The sequence below is a fragment of the Phacochoerus africanus genome, chromosome 1 (assembly GCF_016906955.1).
Source record: "Phacochoerus africanus isolate WHEZ1 chromosome 1, ROS_Pafr_v1, whole genome shotgun sequence".
Lineage (NCBI taxonomy): Eukaryota > Metazoa > Chordata > Mammalia > Artiodactyla > Suidae > Phacochoerus > Phacochoerus africanus.
Window position 1 is genome coordinate 138,196,025 of NC_062544.1, and position 24,151 is coordinate 138,220,175.

A 24,151-nucleotide genomic window follows, 5' to 3' on the forward strand; every position below is an offset into this window, starting at 1 on the left:
TACGTAATGATTTTGGATCTTTTTAGCCTTAGAATAGTCACTAACAGTTATATCAGATTCAAACATTGTTTCACCTGATTAAAGGAATCGTTCATATGATTTTTATTTACAGATTCTTCTTTCATAACTCTATTCACTTGTTGCTTTAGAATTTCATTACAGGTTTCAACAAAAGAAAACTATCTCTTGAACATGCATCCAAAAAAGTCGGGGAAAAAAAAATCGAGCCTCAGCAGAGTGTAGTAATTACAGAGGTATATCTCTGCCAGGTATAGATGACCTTAAGCAGTAATTTGCAAAGGTCACACACAGTCAGCTCTGTGAGACTTTGTGTCTCTGCATGTTTTCTATCCTGTCCCCTTCTCTATTGCCTTCTGAAATGACTGGTTTTATTAAGTGCATGACTTCATTTTGCTTATTGGGAAATGCAGCACCTATGCTTCTAATTGCATTGGCCTGATGGCTTTTTTGTAGTCTTATCAAGGTGATTTCCAAACAGGCTGAAGGTAAAAATTAGAACAGTGATAAAAAGAGAAGGAGAAAGGAAAGAAGGAGGAGGGAGTTAAGGAAAAAAGGAAGGGAAGAAAAGAGGGAAGGGAATTACTCTTTACTACAGAGGTGGTATGGTGTAAAGAAGAGAGAGTATAGTCCCTGTTCTATCCTAATCAGACCATAACTTCAAGTAAGTCATATGTCCTCAATTGCTCTCCACCTGTAAAGTGGATTGGAAGCATCTCATCTACCTAAAAATGGACAGAGAACCCTCTAGTCTCTTCAAGCCCACTCAGGCCTGAGGTTGATTATTTCTTATATAGCATTGATGTGAGCCATTAGACAGTAATGTGAGTCTTTTCTCCAGGATTAGAAAACTTCTTCTCAAATAGGGTTGCCAGGACAGATCTCAAACCCTAGCCAAATAACAGCATTCAGCTTGTAAATAGCTACCACACTGGTAAAACACTTTGGAAAGGAGAATATTAAAAAAGTAGGTAAGGCCACAAAATATTTCTGCTAACATTTGGAATATATGAATAAAAGTTATTTGACTTTGAGTCTGTGTATATATTCGTATGCGTGCATATACCATGAGAGAGTCCATTACTTGCAAAGCTAATGAAATTAATTATACTATGAGACAAGGATGGAGTATTGGGCACAGAGGCTAGCTGGAGAATTTCCTTTTTACATTTGATTAACAAAATACAAGGTTTATTGCATGTATAGATGCAATCCTCAATGGAATCCTTGAAGAGACATTAGAGGTGAGCTAGTCCATTTTCAAACTTTTGTATGGCCAGATCTTAAACTCAAACACAGAACACTGAGTCTTAGTATACAGCTTTTAATGTCACATCACTTTGATTATTTTATTTAAATAGTAAAATAGATATGATTCCTATCCTTTCATACTTCTGTTAAAGCAGAATTGTGTATATAGGAAGATTAAAAGAGTCAGATAGAAAACAGCTTAAATGATTCCAAGTAGGTATAGTCTTTAGTTCTTGACCTTGGAAATACCTATGTGGGGAAATGTATGTTTTTAGTCTCTGTTATAAAATTTCTATATGGTCCTATCTACTTTGAAATTTCATTATCAACACTGCTTCCAATAAAGTGTAACTACCTAGAAGTGTTGAAAACGCTCTAAAGCAGCCTAGCTAAAGTAATCTTACTGGCTTACTTATAAACAATGGTGGCTACACACACACACACACAACACACACACAATTTTCTACAGTCTTCACATGAATTGAGACAGCATATAGCACGTAGCTTAATGTAAACCTTAGAAATGATGCCAAATCTTCCATCTCTGTTTCTAGATTTTTTTCCCTCTCTACAAATAATGGAGAACATACTCAAATTCTTTATTTTTTGAATATCATCACATGATTTTACCAAATCTCATGTGCTGATAATTCAGATCAAAGCAACATTTCTGAATATGACTAGTATTTCTTACTGGCCTATGTCTTACAACCGAAGTCTTAACTATTTTAAGAGTTCCATTTTTACAAGTATCTATATTCTTGGCTGGATGTCAGAAGAGGAAAAGTTTATATCCAACTAAAAGTAGAGGTAGGTGGCATCACAAAGTCTGAAAGCTGCCTAGTTTCCTGCTAGGAATGTATGGTCTTACTACATCTACCTCATTCTTTTTGGAGCTACCAATCGCTTAGAAATAGCACCTAAATTGGAAAGAAGCAGTGATAGGTTCCTATAGGAGAAACTGGGGGTGTATTATAAAGAGCCTCATGCTGGGAATCAGAAAACAGGGATTCTGGTCCCTGTTCTGTCACTGATGAGTGGCCTGACTCTGGGTAAAATCATTAGCGTACTATTTTTTTTTTTCCATGGAGGTCGTTGTTTTCTGGATTCACTTAAGATGAAATAATTTGAAAACAAGTTTCAGGAATACTAAACACTCTATCCATTCAGTGACTGCCAGAATAGACATTAGATTTTAGAAATCAATGCAGAACATTAGCCTGGCAGGTTGAAATCAGATTCTCTCATACTCCTGTAATTTTACATATGTTTTATTGATTTGCTCAGGTGACCAAGTGATTGAGTTGAACATAGTGATTGCTATGAATTGTCAAAACACCTAAAATGATCTCATTGGAAGGAATTAGAGATTATAAAAAGTCCTGGTATCTAGAATTAATGACGGTACTGAGCCCCACTGACTAACTCACCAATAATGGCCCGGCACCCAGCATACACTTAGAACATAACAGATCAATATTTTCTACTCTTTTAAATCACTGAATATTAAAATTTACTTTGTTTTGTGTCTACCTGAATTAAATGATTTTGCAGTTAAATCAAAAACTTATTTAATAATGAATAGACCCATGATATGTTCATTCATTCATTCTTTCTGTAAACATCTGATAAGCCACAGTTATACCTCCAATTCTATACTAGGTGCTGTGGATAAATTTTAAGTAGCCAACTACATAATACATAATATCCCTTGATAAAAAAGTTTTTAATTATTTGGAGTCAAAAGATCTGAGTTCTGGCCTCAATTCTTCTCATTTAGTTGACAGCTTCTAGCAAGTCCTTTCACTTCACTGGTCCTCAGTTCCTTCATTTCAAAAACTGTAGAAAATACCTGTCTCATTCTTGGAGTTGTGTGAGACTCAAAAGACAAGGCACATGTAAAAAGGATGGGTAATCAGGATACATTCTGTTACCACTGAGTGTATTTATTGCTATTATCCTAACCTTTATGCAAATCCAAGTTACATCTTCTTACCTCCACCAGCCAAGGGAAAACCACAGACTTCACCACAGGCAGTCAAGATGAAGAAAGATTAAGCTTATCTCTGCAAGGCATTCTGAGGCAACTGAGGGAATCAATTCCACATCTGCTATGTTTGATTAATCACTTCTTTCTTTACCTTGTGGATCCACCTAGCATGTAAGCAGACAGAAATCAAAGGCCTAGATTTATCCCCTATGCCCAGTGAGTGCTGGCTACCTGTTCAGGAGTCACCTCATGGATTTAAGAGAAAACATAAGAAATGTGAACTACAGACAGCTCAACATTGTCCACTAACGGGCAGCATTGAATAAGATGGCTAAATCACCTGAAATTTGATTAGAGGGAACATACAAGCTCTGAACAACAACAACAACAAAAAAAAAACCCTAAAGAGATGGACTATTTTTTTCCTATAATTGAATTAATAAGTAAATACATTGCTTCTTCACTTTCCAAAAAAAAAGAAAAGAAAATTCACATTTTTGCCTCATTCCATATAATGCAATGAAGAAAATTAAATAAAATCTGGCTATATGTCAGACAAATTGTCATTAATAATGAAAATAACCATTTTAAGAATCTCCATATGCCAGGCAGTAAACCAGGCATTTAATATATGTCAAAAAATTAAGGCCAGTTTTTTTTTTTTTCCACATTCAAATACATTTCTGAAGGACAAATTTGTCATTGAGTATATGATTGAGTTTGTGCCACTTTTACCCTGGTAATCTCAAAGAGTTGAATACACAGGGGTCTTTGAAGAGTTCCACTGTGGTTCAGTAGGTTAAGCATCTAGCATTGTCTCTGTGGCAGCAAGACTTTGATCTCTGGCCTAGTGCAGTAGGTTAAGGATCTGGTGTTGCTGCAGCTGTGGTGTAGGTCACAGCTGTGGCTGATTCGATCACTGGCCCCGAACTTCCGTATGCTGTGGGTGCAGCCATTAAAAAAAAAAGGAAAAAGAAAAGAAAAGAGGGGGGAAAAGAGCACACTTTGAAACTCACAGAGAATAAAACTCACTCAATCATAGATATTCTGCCCCTGTTCCTTGGCATTTGGTTTCAGGATGTGATTGTATTTCACAGACTTGAAATACAAGGATTGCTGGACTCTCGAACCAATTTCATTACCTCTTTCCACTCAGATCTATCTATCTATCTATCTATCTATCCATCTATCTATCTACAGATCTTATCAAATCCTGGATTTAGTGAATTGTCCTATAATAGTGAACATCATTAAACCCTGCCTGAGCATGGGCACTTGACAAAATGCATGTACCCTATGGGAATATATGAACCTATTAGGTAGCATGGAATCCAGTGGTGGTGCTTACTCTAGTTTTGCCTTCATTCCCCAAATATGGTGGGCACACTCCACTTCCACCTGCATAGCACTGAGACTAAGACCTCCTTCTTAGACACAATAGCACCCTGTGGGAAAGGGCTGGAGGAGAGCTGAATGATGGAAGGGAAAGAGTAGAAAGGGGAGGCAGAAATGCGAGAGCAGGTGATGAGGAGGGAGAGGGATGAGATGGCATTCTCTGTGCCAAGACAGAATTGATAGATTAATCGTTGTTGAGCAAGTCACTTGGTCTTTCTTCTCTTCATGAATAAGAAAGTACCCTTGGGAGAACCTATTTGAAAGCCCTTTACATAGTGACATAGTAAAGGAACAGGAGAAACAAAAGGAGTCTGTCTTCATTCTTTTCCTTGCAAAGCTATCTGGATATTATAGGACTCACTGATCAACACTTAGGTACTATTCCACTTTTTCCTTGGAGCCTTTTCACAGCCATCTTGCCTAGTGGGGCATTAGCTAATAGGAGTCTGGCTGCCTGGATGTAAGGAAGCCAGTTAGATGATGTTCCCTCCTTGTTTGACCCATCTGTGTATATTTCAATAAATGCTTTCTAGATCTCCACTATTCCCTTAAAAAACAAACAAACAAACAAACAAGCCAAAAACAAAACAAAACAAAAAAACTTTACCCCTAAGCGACTGGTCTTAATGAAATATTCCCTTCACACATTCCTTTTCAATACAACTTTAGCCAGAATGCAGCAACTGATAAGCAGGCTTCCCCATCCCTTCCTCCTTGCAGAGCTTCCTAATGGAACAAGCAAATAAACTTAATTTTATTTTGTATCACCAACAACTTAATGTAATAATGCTTAGTACATCAGGTAGCATGAGTATCAAATAGGCAAATGAACCATATGTGCCGATGTTTAAGGAAGAATGACAGTCTGCATAATGCCAGGCTTATTACAATCCCCCTTCTGTGCTGTCTCTTTGTAATAAAATTTTAAATTGTTCATACTCAACTCCTGAGAGCCTTGTTAAGGTGAGTCTTTCCAAGGGAATACATGCTGAAGTTGTCAAAAACCATCTGACACTCTCGCCTGTGTCACGCAAAGATGTAACAAGCTAAAATCCTGTGTGTGCCCCTGTCAGTCTTGCCCTATTTTTTCTTCTTGCCATCCAATCCTCCTTTCTTTATCCCCACCAGCATCCACTGAGCACTAACCCTTTGGCACAAAGCTTGCAGAACCACTTGCCTGCCATGGGCTGAAAAAGCTCCAGTCCATTCAAGATGTAAAGCCTGCCTTTAAACCCAGCCTTCCCAGCTGGGTGTGCACTGTTTTATACTGCTGCCTTAAGTTAGATTATCATTGCTATAGTTCTCTATTTGAAATATTTTAATGATGAGTAATAACATCCCGTGGATTTAAGCCAAGGGCAAATATGACAAAACAAAGAACTTCCACAAATAAATATCATCTTACAAGTTCTTATACTGTGCCAGTAAAAACATATAAGCTTCATTGTAGAGTTGCTATGAATTCATAGACTAGATCAGTAGGTTTCATCATCATGCAATAAGATGATCATGCATACCATGTCAAGACAACGCATGCTTATGCATAAGAACCTTCTGAAAAATGCAGCTCCCAGAGTTGCACTCAAGATCTGGAGTCAATAGGCATGATGCAGGATTGAGAAATCTATAGTTTTACAAGTTCACTCTTTGTTTCCATGTGTAGCTGAGCCAGTTCAATACCACATAGAAAAACACTGCTTTGGTGCAAACATATTTAAAAAATAGAAACTTTGTTTTATCGTCTCTCCCCCCAAAATGCAGCATCTATCCTAACATGCACAGTTCCTCATCTTATCTCACAGCTGAGGAGACACGAGTTCTCAGGTAAGTTATTTTTTTTGAAAATATTGATACTATTGGCCCTGAAATGGTGTGATTACTTAAGTGCTTTTCTTTTTTTTTCTGAGTGACATTTATATCTTCCAAGGTTTACATAAATACTAACAAACAGCAATATTTTTATAGACAGAAAAGTTCAGTTATTAGCAAAATTTATACAAATGACCTTTCATTTTTGGTTTGATTTTGGAGGAAAGAAGTGACTACATGATACACTTCAAGTAATAATGTTCCTTACTTAGGAAAGGAATGGTTGCTTGAGAGGTATTTGTTAAACCCACAACTTCTTAAGAAATAACTGGTGGGCAGACAGGAAATAAATAAACAGAAAGAAATAGGTAGAAATATCATTGTTGTCTTGATAGAAATTATGATCCAGGTGAACAAATAAAAGCCAGATCAATTATGCAGCGGTGAGTCATGTTAATATCTTCAAAATGAAGCACAAAGCTGTCAGAGTTTTTTTTTTTTTAAAGTCACCAGCTATTACTTCCCGATCTTCATCTTTTTTTTTTCCACAGCAGGATTTAAAACATTTTTCCAAATAAAACCTATGCAAGAGCTCACTTCATAAAACAGTTAAAATTTAACCCATCTGCCTTATGTCCTAGAGGGAGAATCACAGCTCTTCCCCCATCCCTCTCCCCACTTTCTCTCAGCCACAAGCAGCTGTGGAGTGCCCTAAGAATCTCCTGAGAGCAGAGTTGGAGAATTACTGATTTGAAGTGACAAATCTGATTCTCAAGTGTGACTTGTCAAACTAGTCATTTATTTATAAGCATAGTTACAAACCAATTTCACAGGCCATATGAAAGATTCTAGGTTTATAAATTTGAATAAGCTTAGGGTCTCATGGGGGAAGCAGAGAGGCCAACAGCTCCAGTGCAGTGGGGCATGTGTCATCACAGACAGAAGATGGTATGGTGAATCACAAACACAGCTTATAGGAAAGAAAGGCCTCAGCAGGTTGGAGGTAACTGAGCTGGCACACACATGAAGGGTAGGGAAGAAATTTTACCAGAAGAGGAAGGTGGAAGGAGCAGGTCTAAGGTTTGAATGCCTTAACCCCTAATCAGCTTCATACATGATGCTACTTCCAAGGTTTAGATATAGATCTGCCTTCCTCAATACAGGATAAATTTCATTTATGATTTCTCAAAATAGAGAATCAAATTATTTTGTGAGTCATCCCACAATTGACTCTCTTGCTAATCAAGGGATGCTTAGCTATATATACTTAGTCACATCATTCCATCTCAGATCAAATTAACCAGTCAGACAGAAATCTATCCTTTTTGTAGTTGACCCTGTGTCTCATCATATACAATAATAATATCCACTAATATCCTACCTACAATGGGCAGTGTGTTAAGATGTTAGATACATCATTTTCACTTAATTTTTGCAAGATACTTATGAGAGTTATCATTTATTCACACTTCCTAGATGGTAAAAACTAAGGCTTAGAGAAGTTAGGCATCATATACACAGTCACACAGATAGCAAATGATAGATCAGCATTCAATTCCAGGAGGCTCTGATTACAAATCCATGTGTAATCTTAAATACAACATTGAAGGTTTTTAATAAGCCTTCTGATGTAGTCCAGTGTCTGTCTGTAGACCTAAAGGCAGACTATCATACTATACATATGATTTGTTTCTCACTTTTTTTCTAGCAAAGACCAAAAGTCTTATGAAAGTAGCGATATATACAAATTCTATTTTTATATCAATAACAGGTGTAGGATAAGTCCATATATTGTCAACATACTGAAAGATGAATCTTAATTCATATCAATAAATGAAATAAATCAATCCTCTTAGTGGCTTAGGAATCTGCTTCCACAATGTTCAAATGATTGCATGGATTTTTAATGTAACAAACAATATAATTTTTGGTGACATGGAGATATGCAAATTCAATAAGTAGGAATAAACTCCTTAAGCTCCATAAAGGACTTGATCTAGATATGAAACTATGTATTATAATTAAGAAGAAAGAATGAGAGTTAGCAGACAAGGAAGCACATCCAAGTTGGCCTCTTATTCTCATCCAGTTTGTAAGCTTAGTTTTGTAAAGACTCTAAGGAATATAATAATTCAGTAGCCAAAAGGGATTCAGAATTGGAAACTCCACTAGGATCCATCACTTTCAAAACCACCCATATTCAAGATAGCAAGGAGAGGTATTTCCCAGACAGGCATGTTCTGAAATCACTAAATTACAAAGCTGGAGTGAAAGGGGTAACAATCATGAATGTTCCACCCAATTGCCTCACTTTTTATATCTGAGAGAGACCAAGGACTGTAGGGATAAAGTTGCTACTTAAAGTTCACCTGGCTGTGTTTAAATCTCATCTATCTCCAAGTATGCTGCAGATACAACTTTACATTTGCAAAATTTCAAAGCCTTCAGGAAATCACACAATAGGCTCATCATCGTAAATGTAATGAAAGTGTAGCCAAATGTCCTTGCAATGTTCAAACTTCTCCATTCTGTTATGCGCAACTCTTTCTCCCATTGTGTTTTCAATCAGTTCTCCTGTAGTTATTTTGGGAGCATACGTTTTAAAACATTTCTTTTATGTCCTATGTTCACAAACTTTTCTGTCCTTTGCCAAGTTTATAATTTCCTATCTTCTGATTTGCTTGGGCTGTAAGGCATTTTAGCATATGAATCTGTATTAATTCCCTTTTGTATTTTCTCAGGCATCCTAAAATACTGCAGCAAATGGAGACACTCTTCTTTATCTTTCTTTCTTCTGAACAGCTAAATATTCCTTTTAGGCCTCTTTCACTGGATTAATTTAGCTAAGCTTTCCATCTGATGCTGTTTTGTTAAAGTTAAATCACATTTCCATAACATTTTATGGGAATCAGCCTAGCAGCACTCTCTTTGGCATGCCACTGAAATAAAGACACATCATGACACCAAATAATTATGTTATTTAGCAAAGGTTCTTATCTGCCATCTTCTAATTTATGTCACAATTCAGTCACCCTGCATTTGCATTTGTGTTGTGTGTCAGCCTCTACAAAGGTGATACTTACATTATTTGTGTGTATGAAATAAGGAGTCACATTTTGATGAATATCTGATGCTTGGTTTCTGCTCTGGAGTTTAGGACAGTTGAACCAAAGATTTAACTTTGAAATATTTGGCTGTTCACACTAGTAATTATGTATAGGTATAAAATGCAACTGCATAAACTGAGATTTTTTTAAAAAATTAGACACTGGTGGCAGTGATATTTTTATTTTCATGCAAATTAAAATGTGTTTGAATCCATTTTTATCTTCAAGTAACACTTCTAAAAAATTCCTTGCTAGTTAAAACCTTGAAGTTAGCTGTATAATGACCCTCCAATCATCTTTGATTGATTAGTTCATGGGAAACATATCTTTAGATATTCAATCTATTTAAATATACAACTGAGAAAAAATTTTTCTGACAAAACAGCAAAATTGAATTTATTTGTGCTACCAATTAGTGATGCCACTCTGTATAGTTTTTATTTTTGTTCACTTTTCCTATCCCACACACCTCCTATTACACATATAAATTTAAAAACATTGTGCCTGATGTTATTCCAATACAAGACACTATTACTTGTCTAGAGCTAGGAGAAAGACTAAGAAAATACAACAGAGGAAGTTCCCTTTGTGAGATCATGTTCAAACAAATCCATGTTTCTACTCCGACTAGTATCCATGAGAATGTGGGTTCAATCCCTGGCCTCGCTAAGTGTATTGGGGATCCTATGTTGCTGTGAGTCGTGGTGTAGGCTGAAGACACAACTCAGATCCTGTGTTGCTATAGTGTAGGCCAGCAGCTGTAGCTCAGATTTGGACCCTAGCCTGGGAACTTCCGTGTCATGGGTGCAGCCCTAAAAAGCAAAAGAAGAAAGAGAAGAAAAGAAAAAAAAAAGAAAAGAAAAGACAACAGATATAATCTCTGTATTTTCCGTAAATCAACTAAATAATCAGGAACCCTCAACAGAGTCCATATTAATATAATAATTAAAAAAATATTATGGTCCTTATTAACATTTTAGTTTCATGATTGGAACTACGTTAAAGTATGATCAAGATTTGCTCTATATCTTCAAGTCTTATCTTTGATAAGTGTTGAATGTATTTATTTACCTCAACTCTTGTCCTACTTTATGTGACAAACTAACTGAAAGTGATCTAGCTAAGTAAGCAAAATGTTTATACCTATAACAAGCTTTTACTTTAAAAAAAAAATTTATTTGCCTATATGACTTTCCATAAGTTTAAATTTATTGGTAATAGTAATAAATATGTACCTGAGCCTAAAAAGAAAAGATCAAAGGTTTGGGGGTATACACAATCAGAAAACATGCATTTATTTAGCACCTCCAAATTATAGGTATTCTTGAAAAATAAAAAAGAAATAAAGAATAACAGCTATAATTTTTTGGGGGGGTCATTATCCTCTAGGCTTATCTCAGTATTTTTAATACATTTAAAAAATTAATTCTCAAAACAAACTTATGTTGTTACTACTGTTATCTCTGTTTATGTGTTAATTTTGCATAAAATTCAAGCAAGTGGTCCAAAGTAACTAACACAGTCAACAAGAAAGACCCAGAACACAGAGCAGAAGCAAGCTGACTTCAGACTCCCTGGTCTTAAAACCCCTGTATCACATTCCTCAAAAAACTTAGCTTTTACAGTCTATTTGGAGAGTGAAAATTTGTCTAAAAAGAAAATTATGACAAAGGAGCAAAGGCAATACAACAAAGCAAAGAAAGTATCTTCAACAAATGGTGCTGGAACAAGTGGACATCCACATTCGAAATAATGAATATAGATGCAGAACTCACACACTTCCCCTAAATTAACTCAAAATGGATCACAGACTTAAATGTAGAGCATGAAACTATAGAACTAAGGAAATAGGAGAAACTCTAGATGATCTTGGCTATGGCCATGACTTTTTAGGTACAACACCAGAGGTAGATCCATGCAGAAAAGACATATTTAGCTGGATTACATTAAAATAAAAAATAATAATAATAAAAAAGAAACATTCTGATTGATGTCAACAAATAAAAAAATATAATAAAAAAGAAACATTCTGATCAAGCCACAGATTAGGAAAAATATTCATTTGATAAAGGAATGTTATCTAAGATATGCAAAGAACTCTTAAAACTCAAGGATAAGAAAACGAACTACTTAATTAAAAAATGGGCCAAAAACCTTAGCATACACTTCATCAAACAAGATATACATATAGCACATACACATTTGAAAAGATAGCCCACAACATAAATCATCAGGGAAATGTAACTAAAACAAGATACCACTATATACTTATGAGAATGGCCAAAATCTGGAACGTTAACACCAAATGCTGGCAAGGATATGGAACAACAGGAAATCTCATTAATTGGTGGTGAGAATGAAAAGTGGCTCAGCTGCTTTGAAGACAGTTTGTCAGTTTCTTACAAAACCAAATATATTCTCAACATACAGTCCAGATATTGCATTCCTTAATGTTACTCAAAGTACTCGAAAACTTACGTACACACAAAAATCTGCACACTATAGAGTTTATAGCATCTTCATTCATAAGTACCAAAAATTGGAAGCAATCAAGATATCCTTGATTTGGAAAATGGATAAATAAACAGGTATATCCAGGCAATGGAATATCATTCAGTGATAAAGAGAAATGAGGTAACAAGCCATGAAAAGACATGGAATCTTAAATGAATACTACTAACTGAAAGAAGCCAATCTGAAAGGTTACATACTGTGTGATTGCAATTCTATGACATTCTGGAAGAGAAATCTACAGAAAATATAAAGATCAGTGGTTACCAGAGGCTGGAGGAGCAAAGAATAAATAGAACAAAGAGATGTTTTAGTTCAGTGAAAATACTCTTTATAACACTATAATAATGAATACATATTATTATACATGTTTCCAAACCCATAGATTGTACAAATACCAATGGTGAACTCTAAGGTGAACTAATGTCAATGGTTGAGTATGACATGTCAATGTAGGCTCATCAGTTGCAACAAATGTATCACTCTGGTAGAGATTGTTGATAATGAGGAAGGATATGTATGTGTGTGAGTGTACAGGAAATGTCTTTTTTCTCCATTTTTCTGTGAACCTGAAACTGCTCTTTCAGGAAGTCTTAAAAAGAAAATTCAAAATACAATGAACAAAATGATTCAGAGAGTGATTCAGTAGAAATCAGGATGAAAAGTCCTTCATCCTTGCTGTGGCTAAGTAAATGATTAAATCTTCCTGCATATCAGTTTATTGATGTGAAAAAAATTGCCAATATTTGGAGAGAAGGAGACAGTACTGTGAACTGCACTGACTGAAAGGAGGAGTGTGATTGGGAAAGCTAAGGAAACAAAACAAAGAGTGAAGCAGGTAAATTTAGGCAGCAATGCAGGATCATATCTTATCACACAGGCTACTGACTCACTCTAAGCTACAGAGACATACAACAGGCAGGATGACTTCAGTCAGTGACAAAGACTGGTTCCAGATAGAAACTACTTGGGGATAGATAGTTTTTGGAAGGAAAGAAAACGGGACTTGTATGCTGGCTGCCCTGTTGCTTGTGGGTTTGCATTAGCGGGACATTTGTCATCCAGTGATACTAAGAGAATTTGAGGAGATGCATACAGTGGAAATCAAAGTAGTCTTGGGAGGACAGATGGGATTCAGACAAGCAAACTGGAGTGAAAATCTTTTGCTAGATACTTGGGGAAGAGACTCTAGGCTTTCATCTGGCAAGTCTCTGAAGGATGTACCCTAAGAAAGACTTGCAAATTGTGAACATTTGTTTTCTTTTGGGGATTTACAATTCAGCACTGAAAAGAATATTTGCGTGCTTTCCTTAAAAGGCAAAAGAGATAATGACATATTTAAGAATTCCTTCCATAAATTTCCTTGAATTTTCTGGTATGTTTCCTCTTGCTTAGAACAGATTAAAGATTTTAAGTGTATTGTGCTTTGCTAAAGATGCTCCACACCATTTTGTAGACAGAATAGATTTTTTTTTCTGGGCCCATTCAATCGTCTCTTTCTTGATATAATACTTCATTTTTATTGCCTCTATCTTTTTCTGTTTTATTCTCTTTTTTGGGGTGTGTGTGTGTACATGCATTTTTACTACTTTAACAATTTTATAAAGAATAAAATGAGATTTCATAATCCATTGATTAAACCTTTAAGTTTGTCCTAGACAGAGGTCTGAGATGTTTTTGGTATATAATTGCCATTATAGCTGTTTAAAGCTATTGACATAAAAAGATGGAAAAGAGAACTTTTAATTTAAATGAGGAAGCTTCAGAATTTACTTGTTTGTAGAACGTTTTTTGTAGCTTGTTAAAATAAGAAATTTAAAAAAAATAGCTTATTAAATGATAGTGAGATTGCCATAGATATTTTACCTCAACTATGATAATTAAGTGCTAAAATTATTAAAATTTAATACCAATATTTGATCTAAAATGGATTCTAGTGGGACATTTTACCTAAAAACTAAATTGTGCAGTCAAAATTTACATACTTTTCTATTTCTTATCTAATTTAATCCAATCTATTTTACATTTTCTAGATATCAGTAAAATTAGACAGTCAATTAAAATTTCATGGTCTACAGTATTATCTTTAGACAGAAATGGAAGCAATACTCCAGTTAATAATCTAACTATAAAAATAGCTGTGTTGCTCTAGTTTCAGCAGTAAGAAATTGTAATTGCCCAATGTCCTAATTTCTTTGAGTTTCAGAAATTTAGCTATTGGTAATCTTCTATGTCCTCAAATTTTATGATAGGCTATGGTTAGTACTAAACAAACAAACAAAAAATCAGAGCATTCCTCACTGTTTATTCATATGGTACCTATATATATAGATCTGTTTTTTTATATGCAGGTAAATCAAAGATGGGACATACATTGGATTAGTTGCAATGATAAACTAGATGTGAATGGTAATTTCTGTTGTATTTAGGAAGTTTATAATGAACAGATATCAGGAGTTCCCGTCATGGCACAGTGGTTAATGAATCTGACTAGGAACCATAAGGTTGCAGGTTTGATCCCTCGCCTAGCTCAGCGGATCTGGCATTGCTGTTAGCTGTGGTGTAGGTCACAGACGTGCCTCAGATCTGATGTTGCTGTGGCTGTGGCGTAAACCTGGGAACCTCCAGGTGCCGTGGGTGCAGCCCGTGGGGGAAAAAAAAAAAGACACAGATGTCACATGCAACTTAGGAAAACAAGGGAAGGGTAAAACCATTCAATATTAGTCTACAGTCTCACTCCTTAGCATGACACAAAATTTGACACACATTCCAGGTAAAAGAATCCTGAGTTCATTTGATGTTTTAATCTGTCTTCCTGGTGTTATATTCACAATAGCTCATCAAGCAGAAGGCAGAGTATAAAAGTAGAAAGCAAATAGATAGGGCATCTACTACTTTTGTTTTCTGTTTATGCTGCTAACATTCCCTGACAGCGAGAAGATTGAAATGTTGGACATTCAGTCACTCTATATAGTCTGCCTTCAACTTATCAGTTAACCTTGAAAGGTTTACATATGTCGTTGGCTCAGTTTTCTACCTGTTCTATTTTTCTAATGCCATTATAAAATCTCCCAATGTCACTTGACTGTCAGACACAGCTTTTAGTTTTGAATTTCTGCCTTTTTATGCCCAGAGTGCAATTAGAGGAACAAAATGATAAATTACAAACACTAACTATTAATTTTTCTATTGTTGAGTGGTCTTAATACATCTATACACATAAATGTCTTTAAATCTAATTATTTCTGAATATTCTAAATGCAAATGCTTTAATTTGTGATTTAATCATCTAAATAGAATACTAAAATTTGGTAAGTCAGGGAATATTTTTCTTTTTGATTGTGTGAACAGGTGAAATAGTCTAATTAAGTAGGTATTTGAGAATAGACACTCAAGAGGAACAGTGTTATCACTGAGCTGTAAAATGATTATAGTGGAAGAGTTAAGGAGGGAACATACATAGACTGTAAATCAACTATATGAACTTGGACACCAAAACAAACACAGTCCAGGAAATGTATGTTAGTTAGCTACAAAATGTACTGCTGAGTTCAGAAAAAAATGTTTTTTTTAAGATATCAGGCAAGAGTAAAAACTAATGCCAGATTCAAAAATGCTAGTCTGAGTCATGCCAAAGAGAGCAAAGGCCAAAAACTAGTATCCATGCAGAAAAAGAACAAGATTAATAGCTAGCTTTAATTAATTCAATTCTTACAACAATCCTATTTCCATTCCCAATATAAAAATGAGAACATTGCAGATCAGAAATATTGACTCCACAAGCACAAACAGGAAGTGGCATGAATTCAACAAAGGGTCTTAGGTAGTGAAACTTAATGCTGGTAATAATCTGACATTAGGTTCCTTTCATATACTGACATATTCTTCTCAGGTCCCTTTGTTCAAACTGAATTGTGACAAAACCTTTCCCCATTCCACTATTGTTACATGGAATTGTAGAAGGGCTTACATTCCTTGGCAGGAAGAGAAACTGGTTCATTAAAAACCTACCAATTGACAGCTAACTAGGAGTTAAGCAAAGGGTTAAGCAATTTAAACAATTTATATCATTTATTCCTCATGACCCAGTGACACAGGTCATGTTAATATCCCCATGTTACAGATGAGAAAGCTGAAGACTTGGAAAGTAACTTGACCTCAGTGTTACAAATATTAAATATTAGGGCTTAGATTCAGTCACAAGCAGTTGAACCAAACTCTAATAATAACTCTACTAATGATGAGATCATTATTGCATAAGACAGTGTATCAGAAAAAGAAAAATAAACCCGAGTATTAGCATCACAATCATGATTATCTCATATCTCACCATTATGGTTAAAGCTCTCCCATAGCAAGGGATATCAAACTCACTTTTTTTTTTTTTGTATTTTTAGGACACCCACAGCATATGGAGGTTCCCAGGCCAGGGGAATTGAATTGGAACTGTAGCCACTGGCCTACGCCACAGCCACAGCAATACCACATCCAATCCAGTCTGCGACCTACACCACAACTCATGGCAACACTGAATCCTTAATCCTTTACTGAGTGAGGCAAGGGATTGAACCTGCGTCCTCATAGATGCTAGTAAGATTTGCTTCTTCTGAGCCACATCTAGAACTCCCAAACTCACCTGTGAGATTTCACAGAATCTTAGAATCCTAAGAAAATGTGCATATATGCACGTGCACAAATGTTCCACCTCATTTGGGGGAGTTTTTGGACTCCTTAAAAGTCAGATTAAAAACTTTCGATATTAAAGATTAAATATTATGTTAATACAATTTATACATACATGCATATATACAAACATATATATACACAATATGCTCAAATTTCTGCTCTAAATAACTATATTACTATTAAACTATGTAAATTTAAAGTGAAAGCATTTGCTAAAATGAATGGTTCCTGGTCTAAAGAGAAAGACATGGTTGGAATCTTGACTCTGCACTACCTAGCAGGTACCTTGAGGTACCCACTTCTTTCTATAGCTCACTTTCCTAACTTGTAAAATGGGGATAATAACAATAGCAAGCCCAGAGATTTACTTAAGAATTCAGTGAACTGACATTTATCATACACTTAGTAGAGGACCTGAGCACAGTCAGCTGGCAATAATAGTTCACAACCTGGTTGTATTTTGACCAATGAGTTGAGTTGTGAAAATGAGTATCTTTGATAGTAATATTCCCTATTGCTCACATAATTATTGTAACATCTAATATGGTACTTTGAACACAGCAGATATTTAATAAATATTTGCTGAATAAATTTAGAAGAAAAAAATGTCTTAGCATTGCTCCATTTACAATCAGGCTTTAAAACTACTAAGTTTTTAGAAGTCTTACCATATCCCATGGTGCTCAGATATTTTCAAACATACTTCTATTATCTACTGTCTATTAGTCAGCATTAAGTTCTAATTTAAATATATATCTATATTATATGTAATCAATCATTTCACTGCCTTTTGATTTCATGTCTGTAACAAATATTCACTCTGCTAATTATGTAAATCTCCGTTTTTATCATCAGTGTGTTTTCTGATTTTTTCAGATAACTTAGCATGTCTATACTTGTGGCTGTGTTTTGTTTTTAAATGACAGAGAGGCTCATAAGAATAAAGGTAGAATATTTTAATATACTTTATTAACATATCCTTTCCAACCCTCCAGGTATCTTTTTAAAGTATCTTTTAGAATGTTCTAATAGAAGAATAGAAACAGTCTTTTATCTTTCTCTCTGAATGTTACCAAACCATCAATTAAAATGTTCCAGTTAATGTTTACATGTGCATCTTCCCTTCTCAGAAAATGTCAGTTGCTCAGTTTGCTTAATGCAGTTTGATGTTAGCTGGGTATTCTTTCTTTCTTTCTTTTTTAACCATTTCTACTAAGCTGTGTTTTGATATGTGACAGAACAGAAAATTCTCACTTTAACAGTTTTTGTTTAATTGTTCTGCACAATTTTAGGGCTATGATTAGTAGTTTGAGTCTATCTATATTGTTAAAGATTAAATTTTCTTAATATAGTTTAACATCTCAGTGAAAATATGATGTTGAAATATTCATACTATTTATCATGTTATAACATCTCTAATTACAGTTAAATGTCTGGCTTTCCATATATTAGGTCACTAGAGAGAATTATTTTTTAATTATGTATTTTCAATAGATGATAAACTGTTTTTTTATTAGCTTGGTTATTTTCATAAAACATTTAAATCTAAGATTTTTATCCTTTTACACATTTTTTACATATTGGTCTTATGAAAACAAAATGGATTCTTAGATATAAACATAATATTTAGAGACTAAAGGTTAGTATATGGAAGTTCCCAGGCTAGGGGTCAAACTGGAGTTGCAGGTGCCAGGCTACACCACTGCCACAACAACATCAGACCTATGCCATCAGACCTACACTGCAGCTTGCGGCAACACTGGATCATTAACCCACTGAGCAAGGCGAGGAGATGAACCCACATCCTCATGGATAGTAGTCAGATTCATAATCCACTGAGCCACAACAAGAACTTGGCTAAGTTTGATTTGTAGTGCATTAAACAATGTTCTCAAACTTTATTGTGGATACAAATTACCTAAAATTATGTTAAAATGCAAACGTGATTGATTCAGTAGGTCTGGGATGATACCACAGTTCGAGGAGCAAGGATGAAAGACTATCTTAAAGGCATCTAATGATAACTCAACAAAAGCTTCTTGAACATCATTGTCAACATGCAGAACTATTTACTGCAAGTAAGGCAAAGGGATGGTTCTGGAAAGAGCATGGTTATAACTTTCAATTCATTCTTTGATGCTTATTGGCCACTTAGTCTTGCACAGATTTTAACTTCTTCTAAGCTTAGTCTGCCTTCATATTATCTTGAGCTTGGGAAATGCCCATTGACTGATGAAGATTTCAAAAGAACTAATCAGTTTCAATGATGACAATTTCAATTTAATTTAACAAACATAACTGAACATATGCAATGAGCCTGAAAAGGGTAGTGGATTCAGGGTAAAATTATAAACCACTATTTTTATGAACTGTCCTTTTCTGAAAACTAATGAAAAATTATATGACATATAAATATTGGCATTAGCAGCTGGGAAGTTTGTCTGATAACCTTTAAGTATCAACAGATATGTATTCTCTTAACATTTAAAATGATTTTGGCCAGAATTTGATGTTTCTGTGTTACTGAAAACTCTTAGTTATTCCTAAATTCTAGAGTAAATTGTGTGCCCATATGTGTCTCACATCGACCTCTTCGGATAAAGAATTATATTTGGCCAGAAGTTTGCTGCATACTGGGAAAGCTTTGTTACTGTTTTAATAATGGTATGATTCAATCTAGACATTTCAGAAATTAAGATATTGAATGTCCACTATTGTGGAATACTCTAAGACAATGACTTAAAAAAATCTGATTATGTACCATGGAACATTCTAAAACCAGATGTGGTCCCTTCCACTCACCTGATGACAGAGTAAGGAACCAGTCACTAGTAATAAACCCAACATCAGAAGCTGTTTTCATACAAACTGTAGTTGGCTGATATTCTCTGTGTTTCAAATTGGGTAATTAATTATATTAGCTACATTTCCTGTAATACACATATTAGAAAGAAATATGTTTGCAATGAACTACTGTTTTGTTATTGTTAATGGATGTGACATGCATGCCAACTCTTTCCTTTCTTTAAAATGATTGTCATTACAAATGAGTTTTCATTACTTATTTTTCCACAATTCTCATCACCTACTAGTGTTTTTACAGCTGTGTTTTTAAAAGGTTGTTAATTAAATTGATAAAACATGAAATTGGGAACATCGTTTGTTTTAATTTTTTTTTTCATTTTTTTGGTCCACTTATTAAAACATTTGATGGTGACTTCGCCAAGAAAACTATTTGGGGGTTTCCCCTGATTACAACGGTGTTCTGATGTTTGCTTCTATTTCTGAATTTCAGAGGAAATTTAATAAGTGTAATTTTATGAAAATGGAAATTCTTAAATAACTACACTTCTAGTGTGTACTATATGATTACATGTATTTTTAGGAAGATTTAATTTGGTCTAATTCTTAAAGCCTTCATTCTTTTTACTTCCCTCCTTCTCTTTTGATGAGATAGGGCACATAACAGGATGGGCCTGAGCTCTCTAGCTATGGAACTACGTGGATTGTTCTTTCAACTCGCCAGCAAATATTTTCATGGTTGAGAACTTTGTGGTTTGGGAGCTGAAAGTTTTTGGTAAAAACAGGTTTATAAAGCCATAGAGTAAACAATGTGAAAATTGGCTTGAATTTCTCCAATGACAAGTTCAATTTTCATCAGGGTTGACTTTTCAAAATATACAATAAATAGTTGCATTTGTTATTAATCACACAAGTAGGCACTGCAGCATCTATTACTCATTTGATTTTTAATGTGTTTAAGTCAGCAATGATTCAAGTTACAGCATAATTATCAATGCTGTGTCTGAAAAAACAACAACAACAACGTCATTTATTCCAATATGTGGATTCAGAGATTGCTCACAATCAAATGCAGAATACTATGAAAGGAATACATTCATATTAACAAATACACCCATGGTTTTAGTAATGCTTTCAAATGAAAATAAATGGTTAAGACATCAGTTTTAAAGAGTCTTACTTATATTAATTACAAATTTTATTTTTAGAGTGTTTCTCATGGAGGATGGCAGTCTCAAGATATACAACGTTACCAGGTCAGATGCGGGATTATATACTTGCGTAGCTACAAATCAGTTTGGTGTTGCGAAGAACACTGGCAGCCTTATTGTAAAAGGTATTTTATTATCTTCATTCGTGCTTGATGAACATTGGAGATATATATTCATATCAGGACCTCTATCACACTGTCATCCCTGTATCATACTGTATATGTGAAATATTTAATTTGACAAATTATTTAAGAGTTGGGTTCCCATATTTATTAATAGCATGTTCACTTTGCCAGTGGGATAGCATGGTAGTTAAAAAGTGATCCAGTGGGTAATTAGATAGAATTAAAACCTGTGTTTAAAAATACCTAATTTTCACAAATGCTTCAGTGTAGAGAAGCCATGGACATTTTGATGATGTCAGTGGATAATATTTTTCTTGGTTAAGTTTTCTTCAGAAGCTATCATTTTGTATGGATATATGGCTGCCAAGTACATAATCAGTTCATTTATTTATATAACTCTAGGTGCATAACTAGTGAAATGCAAACTCTCCTGTATGCAACTTAATAAGCAGTTCTTTTCAAAGAGAAAAAAATTAAAATATTAGTGGCCATGTGAGCCATTGTTATATTCCCATCACAGTAAATCGAGATGCTCACACAATCTTCAGCTTTTTAAACTAAGATCAATCCAATGTACCTACATTCACCAAGGGACATAATTAGTATTAGATGCATCTATTCCCCATATCTCCTACTTTATTTATTGAATCTCAGTTCATAAAACTAGTATGTTTAGGGGAAGTGGGTCACGTTTATCATTTCATTGCCTCCTGGATAATAAAAATGATTGTCTTGATAGAGGAGTCTGAGCAGCTAATTAAGCCCAAATGATTAAATCCAGCAATTGGTACTTTATCACCATTTCTATTAAAAATAAATAAATTCTGTAGAAAGTAGTTAGCTGCTGCCCTTCAACTATCTTTTAAAATATCTCAAGGAAAATAAACACCTAACTTTATCCATGGAAGATATTTCTGCCAATTTTGTCTCAAGCCTATTACATTTATGCCAATAATTGCCTGAAACACTGGAGAAATGTGACTGATAGAACTTGTACTAAAATCCAATCAGTGTGGAATATTTTGAAAAACTTCACCTAAGATTGTACTGTCATCAGATTTTTAAGACAGACACAGACTTAATGTTACAAGAAATGTGCTGTAGTTATATTTAATGATAGGAAATTTCTCTAGGACATTTTTAATAATATTCATGTACTGAAAAGTGTGAATGCTTTATATTTGCAGCAATAACATGTCTATTAAGGGAAAAAACAGCACATTACCTCATCTGAAATTAAGAAGGTGTGGGTGGTATGCATTAATTTTACCACAGCAGAAGATTAAAATATGGTAGAGGATAATTTTTCCAGATATGGTGAAATCCAGTAGGAATTAAAATATGAAATATTAAGGATAGATGACATCAGTAGTGGCAATGTTATTTTTCGAAGAAAATTTTGGTAGAAAACTGGTGATGGATGAGCAAGAGCCATGGTTTTGTTGCTAAAATATACTGATGGAGATCCTTTCACCCCAAAGGATAAGAAAAAAAAAAGTTAACGGATCGATTGAGCTAAGTGGATAGCTACTCTTCCTCAAACATTTCTTTAGCCTTTGGCCTTATAATGCTACCCATTAGTAATCAATGGAAGAAATATAAAAGAAGACTCATATAAGAGACTCAGGAACAACTGCTAACTTACTTCAGAGTTAGCAATTGGATATTTTAGAGGTGAAACATAGCCCGGTTTTTTCACTGATATGTTCCTAATTCGTAGGACAGAAACAAGTTGATATAGATTTTGGGATATTCCATAAAACACACCATAGTCCTCAGGTACTCTATTCTATAACTTAGAAATTAAGATTGCTCAGATAAAAATCTGACATCTTTTTATTTCTAGTGTTCTTTGCTGGAGCTATTGAAACAAAGGGATCTCGATCTGTATTACTGGTCACCTTTATCTTTTCAACCGTTTCCTCTTCTACAGCACATTTCATCTCCTTAGGAATGATTTAATTCACTTATTTACATTTATTTTTCCCCTATCTTTCCCTTCCTCTAAAAGAGCATCATAAAGAAGGCAGGGATGTCATAAGTCCTAGTACTGTTCTGGGAATTGTTATGCCCAGGACATAACAATATTTATTGATTTTGAATGAAAGAATCTTATCTTATTCCCCTTAGTCCTCAGAGATAATTTCCATCTTGACTTATCTAAAACCTGAAAGTTCTCAATTTTTTAGGGTTTACACTTGTTAGAATACTTCACAGTAAAGAACATCAAAGGAAACTAACAAACTTCTAAATGCTTTCATTTTCTCAATTTTAGGGTTTGTAGTTACATTGTTCTAATACACAATACACAGAGGACCCCACACTCTCCAAGGGGCACAGATATGAAGTTACATGAAAATTAGAAAGACATCATGGGGAGAACTCTGTTCTGGTATTTTCAGCATAATATCAGAGGGTGATTTACATATGCAAAAAGGGCTTATGTTAATATGCATTAATATCAGGTTATTTTCACTCATTTATATTTAATAATGTGAAGGATACTATGTTCGTTATTTTTAACCTTTAAGAAATATCCACATTCCATTTTAGGCAGATTTTTGAGAGTCTTTGCTTCTTTGGCATTGATAATAACCATAATGTGCAATATAAATAAACACATACATACATAATAACACATACACTAAAAAAATAAACACAGAATGTGTACAGAATGGGTAAAAACATCTTTATAAGCTTTGCTTTATCATAGATCTGTGATACACAATCTTTGTCAAACTGTGAGAATTTTTATACAAATGTAATTCTAAGATCAGTCTATCATTAGCATGTCCTCTTAACTAGACTGTCATATCCACATCCCTTTCATGTGGGAAAGTATTACCTGCCAAAAATTATTATTTTACAACCCCAAATTTGAAGCTTTAAGTTGAGATAGAATCATAAACTATGTACTGATTCATTCATTTTCTTAACTATTAAGAGTGTAAGCATCTGGTTATTTGTTAAGATAATTTAACATTTCTGTGTGAGTATGTGTGTCCATGTGTGTGCCTCTGTGTAAGTGTGTTTGTATTTTTTGTCTGTAATATTCATCTGATGGTCCTGCAGAGTCAAATATAATTTTGTTTTTCAAATCAAAATCTGCTTATAGTGACCTTACTGGTAATAGGGTGGTAAGGAGCAAATGAGAAATTTCAGTAAAGCTGATAAAACAATCATCTTTCTTTGAATATACTTATCAGCCTCAGTCATGCAAGAAATGTTGTTGTTAGATAACATATA

At 34.5% G+C, this 24,151-nt stretch overlaps 1 protein-coding gene across 6 annotated transcripts in view; it reads left to right on the forward strand.

Moving 5' to 3' along the window:
• The window catches only part of CNTN6 (contactin 6), a 292,494-nt gene that overhangs the window by 223,356 nt on the left and 44,987 nt on the right, over positions 1 to 24,151 (forward strand). For all 6 annotated transcript variants that reach the window (XM_047754541.1, XM_047754561.1, XM_047754553.1 and 3 more), the window contains one exon: positions 20,778 to 20,905. In XM_047754541.1, the coding sequence (XP_047610497.1) occupies positions 20,778 to 20,905 (128 nt within the window). The remainder of the gene's footprint in view (positions 1 to 20,777; positions 20,906 to 24,151) is intronic.